This window comes from Bos indicus, chromosome 15, assembly GCF_029378745.1.
Source record: "Bos indicus isolate NIAB-ARS_2022 breed Sahiwal x Tharparkar chromosome 15, NIAB-ARS_B.indTharparkar_mat_pri_1.0, whole genome shotgun sequence".
NCBI classification, from domain to species: domain Eukaryota; kingdom Metazoa; phylum Chordata; class Mammalia; order Artiodactyla; family Bovidae; genus Bos; species Bos indicus.
This window is the reverse complement of record NC_091774.1, coordinates 53,075,870-53,093,466: the sequence shown is the minus strand read 5'-3', so window position 1 is coordinate 53,093,466 and position 17,597 is coordinate 53,075,870. Positions and strand designations below refer to the sequence as shown.

The 17,597-nt window shown below is 49.0% G+C and overlaps 1 protein-coding gene across 2 annotated transcripts in view; it reads left to right on the top strand.

Moving 5' to 3' along the window:
* The first annotated feature begins 1,487 nt into the window (after positions 1-1,487).
* The window catches only part of FCHSD2 (FCH and double SH3 domains 2), a 256,209-nt gene continuing 240,099 nt past the window's right edge, over positions 1,488-17,597 (top strand). Inside the window, exons 1-2 of one of the 2 annotated variants that reach the window (XM_070767602.1) lie at positions 1,488-1,517; positions 16,461-16,558. In XM_070767602.1, the coding sequence (XP_070623703.1) occupies positions 1,503-1,517; positions 16,461-16,558 (113 nt within the window). In that variant the 5' untranslated portion in view covers positions 1,488-1,502. Of the gene's footprint in view, positions 1,518-14,075; positions 14,719-16,460; positions 16,559-17,597 lie in introns of those variants that run through there. The other variant, XM_019975329.2, reaches the window with a different exon arrangement.

Sequence of the window (17,597 nt, the reverse complement as noted above, 5' to 3'; positions counted from 1 at the left end):
AAGGAAATGGCAACCCAGTCCAGTATTCTTGCCTGGGAAATCCCATGGACAGAGGAGCCTGGCAGGCTATAGTCCATGGGGTCGCAAGAGTGGGACACAACTTAGCGAATAAACCACCACCACCAGCCTTGGGGATGAAACTAAGTTACCAAGTGGTTGTCTTCCTTCGAGAGGCACAGGAGGGTTAATTTAAGTATGACCAGCGAGGACTGGTAAAGAGTTGTAAGAATATATTCCCAAACCCCATTTTTGAGCTTGGACTTTTCTCTGCTGAGGGAAGGCTGTAAAAGCCAGACTCTTAAGTATAAAAGATCCCTGAATAAACCAAAGATGTTTCTCAAGCCCTTGATCTGAGCCTGTTTACTTGCATCTTACACATTAATTTTACACCCTTGGTGATCTGGTTGTAGACCGTTTAAAGATTAATTGGCAGCCAGCTTAGGGGTGAGAAGTTGCTGTTGCAGTCAAGTAGGTGGGCACTTACCAAGGCAGCAGAGAAGCAACACTGTCGGATGGGGGCAGTGAAAGGCAGACAGAAGAACAAAACATTAGACAGGCAAAAACACTTACGAGCAACACAGATTGGGACTATTTAGTTCAGGTTGGGCTAAGTCGCTCAGTCATGTCTGACTGTTTGCAAACCTGTGAACTGTAGCCCGCCAGGCTCCTCTGTCCATAGGATTCTCCAGGAAAGAACACTGGGGTGGATTGTCCTTTCCTTCTCCAGGGGATCTTCCCAACCCAGGGATCAAACTCGTGTCCCTTAAGTCTCCTGCATTGGCAAGGGGGTTCTTTACCACTAGTACCACCTGGGAAGCCCTTTTAGTTCAGGTCAGGCCTCCCTAAAATCAATGCCCTGGGTACGTCACTGCTTCTGTTCTGGGGAAATCCCTTTTTGAACCTCAGTCTCGTGGAGGCTTCCCAGGTGGCGCTAGTGGTAAAGAACTTGCCTGCAATGCAGGAGACATAAGAGTTGCAGGTTTGATCCCCTAGAAGGGATGGATACCATTCCAGTATTCTTGCCTGGAGAGGCTCCAAAGAGTCGGACACGACTGGAGCAACTTAGAACGCTTGCACACTTCCCACCTGTAAAACAGACAGGCTCCATCAAGGGCTCTGAGTGTTAATAATTCTGCAAGAGTTCCCTCATGTGAGGCTGTTCACTTCACAGCTATACAGGTCAAATGAGGTCAAGACTCCAATCTCCGGGATTTTGGGTAATCAGGCTTTCCTGCCACAAATCCCCAAGTGTGGAGACTGTCCTTAGTGGGAGTCCACCACCAAACCTATCTGGGCTGGGCCCCCAGAAAAAAGAAAACTCCCAGGAGCTGGCATACAGCCCGTAGCCCATGGTCAGCTTGCTGCCTAGGGAAGGGGTGAAAAGGAAGCCTGACTCTGAGTGAAACGGAAGTGCCTGAGGTCTGACAGTTGCTCTCAGCGTTCTGCAGCCAAGAAGGAAGTAAAACTGTCTGGGCACCTTGCAGCTTCCACCCTGAAAGCCCATGGGACAGCAACAGGTGAGAGCATAAGTGTGTTCTCTGGTCCAGAGCTGGGGCCCATGCTGGTGGGGGTGGCTGGGAGACAGAAGTCCCTGGAGAATAGGGAGATATTCACAGCCTAGTGGAAGATAGTTAAAAGAATCATGGATTGACTGTGATTATCAGTGTACATATGGGTGCTGAAAACCTGTCAACAGAGAGCACCCAATCTAGCCTGGGGCTCAGGGAGAGCTCCAGAGTGGGTTAAGTGACAGAGAACCTGCCCAAGGTCACAGAGCTAAAAAGCAGTCCCACTGCACCAGAGACTTGAAAGGAAGAGGAGTTCAGAAAAAGACACAACTAAATAGAAATCTAGTCAGCTTGCGCTTAGTGCTGGCATCCAGATCTTAACATGGCCATGGAGACCTAGAGGCAGGAAGATTAATTCTGATCTGGGAGAAGGAGGAAGGTTTTCCAGGAGCAGGGATTTTGAGTAGAAGTTTGGAGGATGAATATGAGTTTATCAGGCAGAGAAGAGGAGGGAAAGGGTGAAGGTGGAGGGAACAGCAAGTTCAGAAATGTCAAGCTGCTAAAAGAACCTGATGAGGTCTGGAGAGGTGTGTATAAATGTTGTGTTTGGAACAAAAGGCACCTAAAATGGTGAGACTGAGAGGTGAGGCCCAGTAGGTTAGCAGGGGTCATGTGGTGAAAAGCCTAGAAACTCACATTAAGAAGCCTGGGCTTCATCTGGAGGATGGAGGAGCCTCAGAAGAGTCTTGAGCCATAGGAGGGCAGAGGATAGAAGAAAGCTGGGTTGGGGGAGAGACAGGAATGTTGGCAAGGAGGCAGTGACAGAAGATTGAGAGTATTAGGTCACTGTCAGACCCAACCCCTGTTGAGAAATTGAAACTTTTTAGGAGACTACAGAGGCATGGAGGAAATGGGAACTGAAACCTGGGCCCTGTTGCGGCTGCGGTCTGGGCAGGTGTGCTTAGCAAGGGAAGTGAAAGCATTTGGCTGACTGGCAGCCCAAACCTGAGGAAGGTGAGAGAGCTTGGGAGGGAATGTGGGAGACTTGTTCTGGGGTGAGAGCCCTGTTGCAGGCTAAGGCAGCGTTAGGTGCCACGTCCCAGGAGGCAGAGAGGCACCTGCCACTGCCACTGTGCCGCCCTCTAGGTCCCTGCCCCTCAGAGATCTCACTTCCTTCTGCCAAGCCTTTGCTCAGATGTCTCTTGAGATAAGCTTTTTGTCCCTCTCCTCTCTGCCTTTCCAGCACCCTGTGATTCCCCATCAGGCCCTGCCCAGCGCTCCAGGGAGCCTTCTCTGGGCAGAGCAGGTTCCTGACTTCCCACCCTGCCTGAGTGGAGGCCTGGCCATGCCCTGCCTTGAGGCAGGTCTTGTTCTGTGGTCTTGGTTCACTACTCCAGTCACTGTTACCTTGCAGCAAGAGCCCCTCTCTCATCTGACTCTTCCCACAAGAGTGCATTTAGAGAGGACAGTCATAATCAGACCCTGGGGCCCTCAAAGAAGCCACACTGCACTTGTTTGTCCTAGAGCAGGTGCATGGGAGGGCTGTTCATAGGCCACGCTGGTTGGGTCTTTGTTCTGGAGAAAATCTCGACCTGACATGAGTCAAACAGGCAGGTCTAGGTGGAGGGTCCCGTATTCTTTTTTATAGTCTCTCTCTCTCTTTTTTTTCTTTTAATTGAAGTATAGTTGATATTGGAGAAGGAAATGGCAACCCACTCCAATGTTCTTGCCTGGAGAGTCCCAGGGACGGGGGAGACTGGTGGGCTGCCGTCTATGCGGTCGCACAGAGTCGGACACGACTGAAGTGACTTAGCAGCAGCAGCAGCATAGTTGATACACAATATGATGTAAGTTACAGGTATACAATATAGTGATTCACAGTTTTAAAGGTTATATTCCATTTATAGTTATTATAAAATATTGGCTATATTCCAACCTTGTAACTTATTTTATACATAATAGTTTGTATTATGCCTATCCATCCATATATTACCCCTCCCCCTCCTCTTCCCCCTCCCCACTGGTTTGCTCTGTATATCTGTGAGTCTGTTCCTTTTCTGTTATTTTTACGAGTTTGTTATATTTTCTAGATTCTAGTTTCCACATATACGTGATATCATTTGGTATTTGTCTTTGTCTGATTTATTACATTTAGTATAGTAGTCAGGAGGCTAGCAGGAAGCAATTCACCTCTAAGGGTTCGATAGAAGGGGCTTAATGAAGGGACTGCTGTATTGAGATGTGGGCTGGCGAATGGAACAAATGAAAAATGGTGAGGGACCCACTCAGAGACTAGGGCTGAAAGGAGGGACAGGAGTCCCATCACTGGAGCCCAGTGAGAGGTGGGCCTGCCAAGAAGAAATGGGATCAAGGAGGTCGGAGGGGAGGCAGCAAAGCAGGGAGGGAGCAAAGGGAGAAAGCCCAATGTCTCTCTTCTCTCATCCTCTGGTCTCCTGTCATTTCTCATCATCAAAACCCAAGTAGAAGCCAGTTAGCAAGGGTGCCTTGTGATGCAGCCCACAGGGATCAACCTCTTGCAGGGCTGAGGGTCTGGGTCGGGGTGCAAATAGAGGATAACCATCTCCAGATATGCCTGAAAATTTGTCACCCAGATGAATATCTGGATGATGCCTATGGCTTTGACCCAGTCATTTCTCTGTGATCAGTGCTGGGGTGGAGAAGGCTTTCCTTACTGCCCTAGAAAGAAAGGACCAAACTTCACATTTACCTTCCTATTGCTATCATCTAGAAAGCACTGTCTGGGGACTTGGAGAATAACAGAGCCACAAGGGTCTCAAGGGTAACCATGTGTTTTGCTGAAAGTTTTAACTTTCATTTCAGGTTCAAAGGATTTGTTAACAAAAGAAACCACTTGTTATAAGTAAACAATTCCAATATTTAATAGAGAATTATCTATCTTACTTTCAGTATACAATCATTAAAAAAAAGAGAATCAATATATAATAGAGAATTATCTATTTTACTTCCAATAAACAGTCATTAAAAGGAAAGAGAAATAGAATACGAAAGGAGAGTAATAGTACATACATCACCAAATTGGGTTTTGACCAACATGCATATTCAAACAGCGCTGAGAAGTCCCGTGTAACAGCAATCTGGAGTCCCAGTTCAGGAAAAGTCCCGGGCAGCGCGTCTACTCCATGAGTGAGACTTCAAAATTGTAGTTTGGGGGTTCCCCTTATAATCCCAGGCTGTGAACTGATAGCATCATCAGAGCAAACTGCAGCTCTGGTTTAATCTTTTTTATAGTGCTATTTGTTTTGTTTTGCAAATCTTGGAATGTTGTTAAGCCCAGCATGGGTGGCCAGACCCCCTCCAGGGGCTCAACAATTCCAAGATCTGTCCCCTATCTAATCTGTGGTGCCAGGTGGCTTGTACTCACAGCAGGCAGGTAGTCAGGACAGTGTCCAGGCAGGTCAGAAGCAAGGTCAGAGGCCTGCGCTGCTTCCTCAGTCTCTGAAGCCTAAACAAGATTTTTGTTGTTCAGTCACTCAGTTGTGTCTGACTCTTTGCAACCCCATGGACTACAGCATGCCAAGCTTCCCTGTCCATCACCATCTCCCAGAGTTTGCTCAAACTCATGTCCATTGAGTCGGCAATGCCACCCAACCATCTCATCTTCTGTTGTCCCCTTCTCTTCCTGCCTTTGATCTTTCCTAGCATCAGGAGCTTTTCCAATGAGTCGGTTCTTTGCATCAGGTAGCCAAAATATTAGAGTTCCAGCTTCAGCATCAGTCCTTCTAATGAACATTCAGGGTTGATTTCCTTTAGGACTGATTGATTTGATCTCCTTGCAGTCCAAGGGAATCTCAAGAGTCTTCTGTAGCACCACAGTTCGAAGGCATGGATTCTCTTGTGCTTAGCCTTTTTTTTGTCCAGCTCTCATGTCCATACATGACTACTGGAAAAACTATAACTTTGACTATATGGACATTTGTAGGTAAAATAATGTCTCTGTTTTTTAACACGCTGTTTAGGTTTGTCATTGCTTTTCTTCCAGGGAGGAAGCAAGCAAGTCTTTTAATTTCATGGCTGCAGTCACCATCCACAGTGATTCCCTAATACCACGCCAACATACATAGTACCTGAGAGACAGAGAGAGCTGGGCCAATGTGAGATAAACAGTATCCAGATTATACAGTGAAGGGCCACATAGCTAGAAAGCAGTAGAGCCACAATTCAAACCAGTTAGTCTGACTTGTTTGAATTTTGGACAGAGGAGCCTGGTGGGCCACAGTCCATGGGGTTGCTAAGTGTCGGACATAACTGAGTGGCTAAGCACAGCACAGTCTGACTTAGAACTTAACCCAAGCTCTTAGCCATGACCCCAAGCTGAATGCCCAGTGTACAGGGAGGAAAGGCAATGGAGTTAGTGTGACCCAGCACAAGGTGCATTGTCCTTCAGACCTACCCACTGTCCCCTTTGTGGTCCGTGCACTCACAAGCCTCCCACTGTGGGGAGAAGCAGTGAAGTCACTACCCAGTGTACCTTGTGAGGACAGAGGGCTCAACAAAAACAGACGACAGGCCTGAATAGGCCCTCAGGCAACACCCTCCCTTAAGGAGCTGTACTGGGCCTTCTATTCTATTATCTGGCTGCCCACACTTAACACTCCACTGCTGGTAAGCCTCAGGTTCTTCGGGCTTTCCAATCCATCCATCCATCCATCCAGGATCCCTTGTCCTAAGTGCTGGGAACATAGTGACAAATAAAACCTCCTCCCAGAGGTCTATGGGGACGGGGAGCACTGATAGGATGGGTGAGAGGAATGCACATGCTTATTACAAAGTGTGAGAAACACCCTAAAGGGGTATCACTTTTCCCAAAAAAATCATTTTAAATTTTATTTATTTTTGGCTGGGCTGGGTCTTCGTTGCGGTATGTTGTCTTCTCGTTGCAGTGGCTTCTCTAGTTGCAGAGCATGGACTCTAGGTGTGCGGGCTTCACTAGTTACAGCATGCAGGCTCAGTAGTGGTGGCTCGTGGGCACTAGAGGGTGGCTTAGTTGCCTCACGGCATGGATCTTACTGGACGGGATTGAACTCGTGTCCCTGCATTGGCAGGCAGATTCCTAACCACTGGACCACCAGGGAAGCCCAACACTTTTCAACATTTAGAGCAAACATCAAAGTGGGACACCCATGGAAGACCACAGTTTACCTCTGCAGGCTGATTTCCTAGGATTCACTACTCAGGCTGCTCCTAAACATGGCTCAGGCCCATCCAGCCTGTGGTTTTTGCTCTCTCTCACTGTTCCTCTCCTGGGAATGTCCACCTCCCATGCATCAAAGCCCACTTCCGGTTCAGCCTTCCGAGTCCCCTCTTTTAGACAGAGGCAGCTTCCCCACTTGGAGCTAGCACAGCTAGCTTTGGAATTTCTTACTCATGCTGGAACAATAGTGAAGCAATTCTAGATCTTGTTTCTCCATCTGTAGCTCCTGTTAATTCAACTTTTCATTTTCTCCTCCTTGAATACTACATTTGCTCTAAAAGTTTGACAGTTTGGCAGCCCAGTTTTTGAGAGAAGAGGTTGCATGAGGCCAGAAACTATGACAGAGTCGTTAATCATCTGGATACTGGAGTTGCAATCCTGCTTCTAACTGTGTGATCACAGGGAAGTTATTTAACCTCTCTGACTTCTGTTTTCCCATCCTTAGTGAAGTGAAAGTCACTCAGTCATGTACGACTCTTTGCGACCCCATGGACTATACAGTCCATGGAATTCTCCAGGCCACAATACTGTAGTGGGTAGCCTTTCCCTTCTCCAGGGGATCTTCCCAACCCAGGGTTCGAACCCAGGTCTCCCACATTGCAGGTGGACTCTTTACCAACTGAGCTATCAGGGAAGCCCTTCCCATCCTTAAAGTCAGGATAACTGGTGTTGTGAGAATCAATGAGTTAATATAGTCAAAGCCCAAAGTACCAGCCTGTGCCTGGTACTCCATCCGCGTATAAGAAATTTTAGCTATTATTATTACAGCTATCATGAGGGGTCAGACCAATGTGTAAACAACTCCTCACACCCAAGCAAAGCTTGTGCAGATACACAGAGAGGCTCAACACACAGGCACACTTTGAAGATGAGGCTGGGTGGGTAACTGTAACCTCATTTTAGAGATGGGCATAGGCTCAGACAAGGCAGGGGCATTCATTCATCTAACAAATATTTATGGGCAATTACCACATGTCAGGCACTGCCTCTCTTCCCACACAAAGATTTCTGAATCCTCAGGGAGGGGATGAAGGTACTGTGTTTTAAACAAGCACCCTTAGGTGATTCTCAGCTGAGGCAAGTCTGCAAAAAACACTTAGATTCCAGGATACTAGGGCAAGCATCTGGCCAGATTCCAAATTTGGAACTGGGTTTGATAGGAAATACCATCTTCTGGTGGCAGATTTGCACATTAGTTAAGAGCACAGACCCTGGAGCCTTGATTAATTGGGTACAAATCTTAGTTTGCATTACCCTTAGCGACTGCAGGGTAAAATGTGGCCAATAGTATTACCTACTTCAAAGTTGTTGTGAGAATTAAATTATTTATGTGACGTGCTGACACATAGTAGCTATTAAAGTGTGAGTTATTATTATTACTGTGCCCACTGTAGATAAGCATCAGAGAAGGCAGGGGTGGTGGATTTGACGCTTCTTACCCCAGGATTGGCTCTGCCTACAGTGTTGGCGGTGTCTGTCTCTTCAGGGAGACTCACCACCTGCTCCCTTCCGCTGGAAGAGCTTTCCTGAGCCAGGGAATTCCCTCTCATAGCAAGTGACAGAAGCTCCCAGCATTCTGATGCCACGTGCACTGCCCACAGCAACATGGCAGGAATTAGATCCCATCGTGGGGCCAAGGCTGGACAGGGAAGACAGGTGGGTTTAGGGATTGGAGCTGTCCGTTTAGGAGGGCTGAAAATCAGAGAGGGAGTACAGGTCCTGGGGAAGCTTCTCTCCACACACTGGGCCAACTTTGGTTGAAAGCGGTGCTCAGCTCACCCATGCCACAGTACGCTGGTGTGTGCATGGATGTGTTGCAGACAGGCAAAGGGTGGGTGCCCAGAGAGAAGGCAGGATGCTCAGGGCCTCTGCCAGCCCTCCAGGACACTCATTTTGGCCTACAGGCCCCCCAGCAGGGAGCAGGCAAGCATGTTCTGTTTTGGCATTAACTAGGCAAGCTGTGGGAAAGTAAGCAGCAGGCTTCCTAAGCTGAATAGGGTCTGCTCCCTCCACAGGCCAGTGCACTGTGGTTATAGAGCGGTCCCTCCCCGGCAACAATTCTCTCCCCTGCTCCCTGCCTAACCCCCCAACCCCCAGCTCAGCCTGGAGGGTCTTCTCCGTGGAAGAGGCTCCCAGATGGGTAGCATCCCATGCCTTCCAGGCTGGGAAGCCCCAGTGTCCCAGAAGAGGAAACGAAGGCTGAGGGAGGGCAGGGACTTCCCGGGTCCTCACAGTGAGTCAGGACAAAACCAAGACTGTAGCTGGGCTCAACCTCCTCCCAAGGGAATTCCTCTTTTTGTGTTTTATTATTTTTTTAAACTTGCAAACAAAACCAGAATGAAAATGCAGGGAAGCTGAAGGAAAACACATGCACACACAGAGGAAACTCATATTTGTAGGCCAGTATGTTGTAGGCATTTTATATAAACATTCCCATTTAATTCCCGTCACAACCCTGCAAAAAATCATTATTCTCCTTTTATGGACAAGGGAACCTGGTTTAAAAGAGGTTTTAGGACTTGGTCAAGAATCCAAAGCTAGGCAGAGGAGCTGGACATCTGACCCAGGTTTGCTGACCCCAAATCCCTGTGCTGTCCACCCAAACCTGTTTTCCCCATTGGTCCAGCTGTACCCATTGGTCCAGCTTCATAGAGTTGTAATCACAGTGCAGCTCCCAGTGGGAAGCCCTGGTCAGCATCCCACATGGCAGTCATTCAGCCTTCCTTAACGTATCCCAGGTTGGGTAGTCACTGGCTTACATAGCCCCCCAGCCCTTTACAGATCATGTACCTGTTATTTCATTGGACCTGCACCCACCCACCTAGGAGGAACAAAGGACAGAATCTGCAATGTGCCAAAGGTCACACTCAGCAAGTGCCTGGTAGAGATAGGACTAGATCTGTGGCTTCCTGCCTCTTGATGTCAAAATCATGTGATGGTTAGCTCCTATTATAGCCTTGGGACTATCCCCTTACCTCCACCCCGAGCTGTAATACTCCTTGACAGGGGCACCGACAGAGCATGTAATTCCCTACCCCAGTGCCTGTCTCTCAGGGACTCACCTCTGGCCTTAGATCCCTGCTACCTGACTCTCCTGGGCTGACCTGCATGTCCTGACCTTACTGCATACCTTTGGTTCATGTGTTGAGATTGTGGGCTGCTGGAGTACAGGGCCTGGAGTATACCCCAGATAGCTGCTTACAAATGAGCCCAGAATAAGGGGCTTGTTGATGCTGGATAGAATCTAAGATCTAGTTCTGCCACAGACCCACTTTGTGCCCTAGGAAGAGCTCTGCCCTCTTCTTGTGGCTGATTTTGAAGCTTCACTCCAGTGGGCTGTGATTCTCTGTCTGAGAGCTGTGGAGGAGACAGGCTCATTTCTACATCAGGCTTAACAGAGGCCTGTGTGAGAGATACCTCAGGCAGGAGCAAAACCCAGTGTGTGTATGTGTGTGTGTGTGTGTGTGTGTGTGAGCTGGAGATACAAGGGGAAAGGTGACTAGGGTAGAAGGGAGGTGAATGGGGGTGGGGTTCACAGACTGCATTGTCTGCAGCAGCATCCCCAGGTTGGCTTGCAGGGGTGGGGTGCGGGGCTCAGGCAGGAGATAGCTGGCATCTGGATGGGGAGACAGGTAGTCCCGAGCAGTCTGCAACAGTGTGAGTGGGAGATAATGACAAAGCAAGGAAGGGAGTAGAGGAGGTTTTGAATCCCCACTACAGCAAGGGGTGCCTTGGTGCACAATGGGCAGATGGGATGCTGGCCACCTTCTCTGGAGAAAGCTTTGAATGGAGTACTAACCTGTCGTGGGTGTCCATTCTGGGGTGCTGGAGTGGGTGAGGTGGGGTGCTGTTCCATGTTAGCCATGCTCAAGTGCTGGTGCATACTTTACCTGAGGTTTCTCCTGGGAGTCCTGTGGAATATGAGAATAGCTTGTCTTTCAATGCCCACTCTTACATCTGTACCAGGTCAACGTTCAGTCCTGGCTCTGACTTAAACTTAGAATCACATTCCTTCCAGGAGACTATATAGCTGCAGGCATGCTGAAGGGAGAGCACAGCTTCAGAGCCAGAGGTAGTCAGGGGCTAGGCTTCGCTCTCCTGTCCTAACTGTGTGACCCTGGGTAGGTCATTTTACTTCTGGGCCTCAGATTGTGAAATCTGTGAAATGGGTCACATGTACTGCTAGGGTTTGTGGTGAGGGTTAGAAGCAATGAAAATAATATGCTTAGTTCAGAGCTTGAAACATGGAAGAGGCGAAATAAATGGTGGCTATTATTAATTCCTTCCCAGGGTAAGAATCCCATCTGTGGCCTCCTCGATGGAAGGGAGCCAGCACCTGGTTGCACAGTCACAGGGATGGAGGAGCTCACTCCCTCCAGGGGCCACTCTGCCTGGAAAACCTCCTTCTTGAGATGCAGCTGAGACCTGTACCAGTTCGGTCTCCAGGGCCACAGGAATGTATTATGGCATTTCCCCCAAAGAATCTCAAGAGGTCTGACTGTAAAAGAGTGCTTGCCTGCATCGCAGGAGCAAGGCTCTGGAAGTCCCCAGCCTGGTTCAAAGGGGACATTTTAGTCAGGCTTACATTATATAGAAATCTCTTTCTCTATCCCTGTGGAGTCTGGAACATATGGATTGTACCCTCCCAAATCTGCTTTTTTCCCTGGGTGAACTCTCCCAATTCCTTTGAACACTTCTCATAGAGGCAACCTCAGGTGGTGCAGTGGTAAAGAATCCACCTGCCAACGCATGAGATGGGAGTTTGATGCCTGGGTCAGGAAGATCATCTGGAGGAGGAAATGGCTACCCACTCCAGTATTCCTGCCTGGGAAATCCCACAGACAGAAGAGCCTGGCGGGCTACAGTCCATAGGGTCACAGGGAGTCGGACATGACTGAGTGGCTGAGCACACATAGAGGCAAACAGGAGAACTGAGTTCTGGTCCCAAATCCATCACTTCAGGGCAAGTCACTTATCTTCACCGAGCCTCTGGTTCCTCATTTGTAAAATGAAGAAAACAACACTCCCTCATAGGATGATAGTGAAGATTAGTTTGGAAAAGTAATACAAAAGTTTGGGGTTGGGAAAAGGCACTTGGTAAATATTAAACACATTTTAAAAGAAACCACATTTTTGAGAAAGCAGTTAGCAAGTAAGCCCATCTGATGTTGCCTCTTAGCTTCTTACAACACCTGTAAAGGAAATCATTCCAGAAAGTCAGTGCCATTCCTGGCTTCAAAATAAGGGCAAATCAGGTGGAGGGTACCCTCCTCAATCCATAAAGTCAAGTCCCAGGGTTTGACTTCAGCTGTGAAGAGCTTACTAGGTTCCAGGCTCATTCACTTACCTTATTCTGCAATTGTGGATCAAGGCCTAGAGAAGCCTTAGCAGATCAATGATAGAGACTGGATCCCAAATTTCCCAACATCCAGCACCTTTATATGCCTAGTGCTCACTTCCAATAAAGAGAGGTGAAGGGAGGGTAATTTCTGGACCAGGCTAGTTGTAATCTTTTTCTGCAGGACACTGCATCTGGGCAAGCAGTTACCCCTTCCTCTCCACTAGCCCAGTGTCATTCATGGAATGGTTAGCCTGGAACTCAGCCACGGTGAAGGCCCAGGCTGATTGTTCCTTGTTCACCCTTGTGTCCCCAGTGTCTGATCCAAGGCTTGGCACAAAGCAGGACCTTAGAAAATACTTTTTGGATAAATGATGAATCAGCCAGCATGTATTAAGCACTATACGAGAGGCCCTGTGGTAGGAGAAATTTTATTTAATATAACGAGCCTGTGAGGCTGGTTTTAGATGCCCATTTTACAGGTGAGGAAATATAGGTTGTAAGAGATGAACTGATTAGGTCAAGGCCTCACAATGAACTGCTGGTAGAACTGAGCCCAGCCTGGCTACCTCCACCCTAGGCACTAGCTGCCAGCCCCACAGAGGTCAGGGAGCTGGGCCTCCACCCACTTGTTCCCTTGCCCCAGGCTTTCCCAGATACTAATTGAGGACTCTGATAAAGGGTTCACTTTGAGTGGCCTCAAGGAAACCAGAAATAGCAAGCCTAGTCTTCCAATTCCTATACAGGTTAATCTGCCTCAAGCATAGCTCTGATTCTATCAACTTCCTATTCAAGAATCTAGGCTAACAATGTAAACAATCTAGGTTGTTCCATCGTCCTAATAGCTGGCCAAGAGGATTTGGTCAAGTTACTTGGGTCTCTCCAGGCTTCACTCACTTTCCTCTTTTGCCTGACCCCGCTTCTGAGAACAGGTGTTTGAGACCCCAACTTCTGATTAACTGGGGCATTCTAATTCACCCTCCACACATCCCTATGGCTCTGGAAGAGGTGTTTTTCATTTTTCTAAGGACTTCAAGGGAGGCTGATATCCCTACACCCAGATGGTCTGGATAGAGGAGGAAGACGGAGTCCGGGAAGCAGACCAGAGCATCCTCGTTGGGAGATGAGGAAGCTTGAGCTCACCCAAATAGCTAGGCGCAGGCAGAGTGGACTGGCACCCAAAGTGGGATGGCACCTAGAGGTCCTGACTCTCATTCAAGAGCTTCCTCCACTGCCCCTGGAGCCTCCTTTACTTTTCCTCTTGATTATCATCTGCACCTGTTTCTCTGTACCCTCAAGAACACTCCGTTACCCAGAGATTCTAGCACTGCTGTGTAACCTTCATGAAGTCTCCACTCCTCTGGCCTTCCATCTGTGAAAAGCGGGATGGGGTGGGTCCTGGCCTTAACGACCTCATGCTCTTTGACTTGGACGCCCTGTAGCAGACGACCGATTTTTCCTTTGCAGGGCAACTAGTCGCCCTCGCCCTCACCCAAGCCAGGCATTCAGCGCCGCTGCGAAAGGATTTCTCCGCGCTCGCTCCTAGGTGCCTTGGCCCGCCAGGCTCATCTGCACGAGAGGGTAGGGGTGTTGGAGGACCATGAAGCAAAAAAGGCACTCTGCTACTCCCTCAAACAACTAGGCGTACTGCCTGACCTCCCTCCCGCCACACTGTAACTAACACACACTCACACACACGAGTGGGCGTCAGGAGAAGACGGAGGCTTACGCGCGTGCGTCGGCGCAGAGCCCTCTCCCGCCCACGTGCGCGCCCCCGCCGGAGGCGCGCACCGCGGCGGGCAGGCGGGAAAGCGCGCGGGAAGCCCCCGGTTGGCTCCGGCTGTGGGGGAGGGAGGACAGGAGGCGTTTGGAACGTGCCATTCTCGTAGAGAACGGGGGGGATTTCCGTGCTGCGATAGCGTTGTTACCCCTCTCATTCGCCGACCGATCCGTTAGCTCCCTCCGTTCCCCGCCGCCATACGGAGCCCCGAGCTGCGGCCGCGCTCCCTCCCAGAAGCCTGGCCCGGCCCCTCGAGCCCGGCTGTGGCCTAAGCTGTCTCCTCCGCCGCCGGAGTGGGGCGCTGCGCCGCACGTTGGGGCCGGAAATTCCCGCGGCCTGAGTGGAGGAACCGAAGCACAGAGCGCGGCGCCGCCTACCACCTCCCGGGTCCCGGCAGAGAGGGTCGGGCTGCCTTAGTGGGGGTGGGAGGGCCGCGTGTGAGGAACTGCGGAGCCGGTGGCGGGTGGGGAGGCGCGGAGGGCAGGGGACGAGACGACAGGGTTGCTGCTCCAGAGGCGCTGGGAGACCCTGCGCCCCCGCAGCCGGGCCCCCGCCCCCTCGCGGTCTCCGCCTCCTTGCCTCACACACCCCCCGGGCCGCCAGAGCCCAGGCCTTCCCGGGGCTCCTCCTCCTTCTCTTCACACTCACCCTCCGACCCGGGTTCTCCTGCCACCCGCCGGCCTTGCAGCTTCCCGGGCGAGTCTTCGTTCTCAGGCTCTCCTTACACACACACACACAAGCACACGCCGGCTCCCGGGGCGGCCCTCTCCTCTCGACCCTCCTTTTCCCCTCCTCACTTACGCTGCCGTGGGAGGAGGATTGATGTCCCTTCAGCATCATGCAGCCGCCGCCGAGGAAGGTGAGGATGCAGCTGGGGGTCTTTGAGGTTTTGGGCGGGGATGCGTACAAGGAACGCGGCTGGGGCACCGCGGCGCCCCCTCCCCCTTTGCGCAGGGGGCCGTGACCGCCGTCGTCTCGGGCTTGTCACTCACTTGCCGCCGGTTCCTGGAGGGGGGCGCGCGTGTTTGGTGCCTTCGCGGCGGAGGGGCGGCCGTGGCTCGTCCCCTCCACCGCACAGGAGACCACCCCCCAACCCTAGACATTTCACAAGAGTTTCGAGTGTGCGTGCGTGTGTGTGTGTGTGTGTGAGCGAGCGCGCATGGCAGTGCTACTCTCTGCAAAGTGCTTTCTCCGGGGCTGCACCGAGGGGAGGTGGGGGAGCCCTTGCAGCTTTGCAGAGCCTTGTGTTTGAGTGATTGTTTAGTCTGCACCAGGTTTGAGCCCCCCTCTCGCTTGTTGCCACCCTCGCGCATTTGCCAATTTACAGAACATTTGTTACCAGCCTGGCCTTAAGATTTGGCCCGCTTTCCCCACCGGGCGACCGAAAAGAAGTCGCAATAGCCACCCCACCCCAGGGGAAAACAACAAATTAAGCATTGAACGGTCCTGCCTTTCTCTTCCCGGTTCCTGCCCCGCCCCTCCGACAAGGGGGAGAGGAAGGTGGTGATTCTCTTCCCAGGAGAGCGAGAACCTGGCGGTGCGTGGCGTGTTCGCCGCGATCTGGGCTTGGAGTGGGAGTGACGAGTGCTCCGGGCTTGTCAGCAGCTTCAACCCTTCCAGAACTGTTTCAGTGTCCTCTTCCCCAGTTTTTTTTTTTCCCCAGGGACCGAGGCTGTGTCCTTGTCGTTTCAATCTTGCAGATGGTTACTGTCTACTCAGGGTGCTGGGTGGAGGAGGCTGTTCTGTCCTCCCCTTGTGGGCAAACATTTGGTGAACGCCTAACTCACTCGTGTCTGCTCCCTCTTCTTTTCTGTTTTTCACCGGGTTCTCCAAGTGAGTCTTTTTCTTTTCACACGTAGCCCTCCGGTAGCCCTGCTCCGGTGGCGGCGAGGGTTCCAGGCCCACTGTAACCTGAATCCTGGCCTGGCGGGTGAGGCACTGGCCAATTTGCATTTACTGTGCTGTTTGAAGTGGAAATGCCACGGGAACCGGCTTGCTGGGGTGGCTTAAAAGCACTGCCTATGCTGGAAGGTCACTTTTGCTTTCTTCTTCGTGAACAAGAGATTGTGATTTGATGTGCTGTCAGCAAGGGCGGCATCCTGCGAGTGTGCTTCTCCTAGCCATTATAAAATACTTTTTGTAGTTGATGGATGCATATAATTTCATGATTGTGTAAATTTCAGTCATTAGATATTAGGCATTCTTATATCCCCTTCTCCCATCTATGCTCTGCTCACCTCTCCTTATGGTTAAGACATTTGAATCCTGTTTGGAAGAAATAGAAGACAGACTCTTTTAAAGCTCTAAGAAGACCTAGATAGGTATTGTACATGAAATGAAACGACTGGCAGTTTATTTTGCACCTCTTTAATCTGTAATTTTTATACTCATGTACTTTCATTTAGCTTCTGCTTCAGGTGATTTTGGCTAGTTGTTAAAATTAAGTATCTGCAGTAAACAAAATTAGGTGGCTAATAACAGGATTGTGGTCCTCAGAGGAGAGGCAAGTAACAGTTATATATTCTGACAAGTATTACATATTTTCCTTAAATAATTTTTTAAAGTTGCGGTAAGCCCTTATAAATATATGGTATATTTCAGGTGAAAGTTACACAGGAACTGAAAAACATTCAAGTTGAACAGATGACAAAACTTCAAGCCAAACATCAAGCAGAATGTGATTTGCTTGAAGATATGAGGTAAGGTTATAGTAAATAGTTGGAGAACTTCTATATCTCTGTTTCAAAGAACCTTTGAGTTACCAAGCCCCAGGAACTGATGATGGAATTTCCTTTTGGATTTCCTGCCTTAAGGCTGTTAGAGCTTTAACTCAGCTAGAAATTTTAACTGGAACTAACACAATACAAACTTTTTTCCTTCAGTGGAGAAACCTATAACTTTCACTTATTTTTATGAAAAAAAAAAGTTCTTACAAATTTATCAAATTATATAAACAGTGAAATGGAAATTCTTATTTAATCCTTCTACTAAACTGACCTTTCTGCATTTATTGACCTAAACGATTTCACATGGAATTTTAAACTGACACCTGGTTAATGATTAATATCTGGGGGTGAGCCAGTCAACCTCAGGTGATTATTAGAACATGACAAATGTAAGTTTGAACATTAAATTTAGTGGGACATGTGTTTATCAGATTTTATTGTTAAACTTAACCTGTATCCACAATCAGCTAACTTTGAATTTAAAAGGTAAGACATCTTGCCAGCATTGGGAAAGTCAGTAACTTTCTTTATAGAGGTAATCATGACTCAGTTTATTGAAAGAAACACCACTGTTTTAGCAGTTCTATAATACAAACTGACAGTTCAGCAAACATATTTTTGTAAAGGTTGATTTGCATGTTGAAACAGAGTAGCTGCCATTCTTATTTCCCTATATTAATGTACTTATTAAATTGAAATTGGGTCTGTAAGCCTCATCAGATTTTTTGCTGTGCTGCACAAAACCTCATGTTGATTTCATGAAAAATACCAACTATATGTTGTCATATTTATGTGTTCAGTTAGCTGAATTGTTCATAGCCCAAAGATTTTTATTTGATAGTTCTTTTTTTTCCCCCTCCCATATTTAATTTAGGTAGCGTTTATGACTGTTTCTACTATTTACGTACCTTTTCAGGGTTTCTAACTAAGGCATATTAATTAGACTCATCCAAACTTGGATAAACCAAGATCATTGTTTTCTGACTGGAAACTACTTTTTTTTTTTTAACTT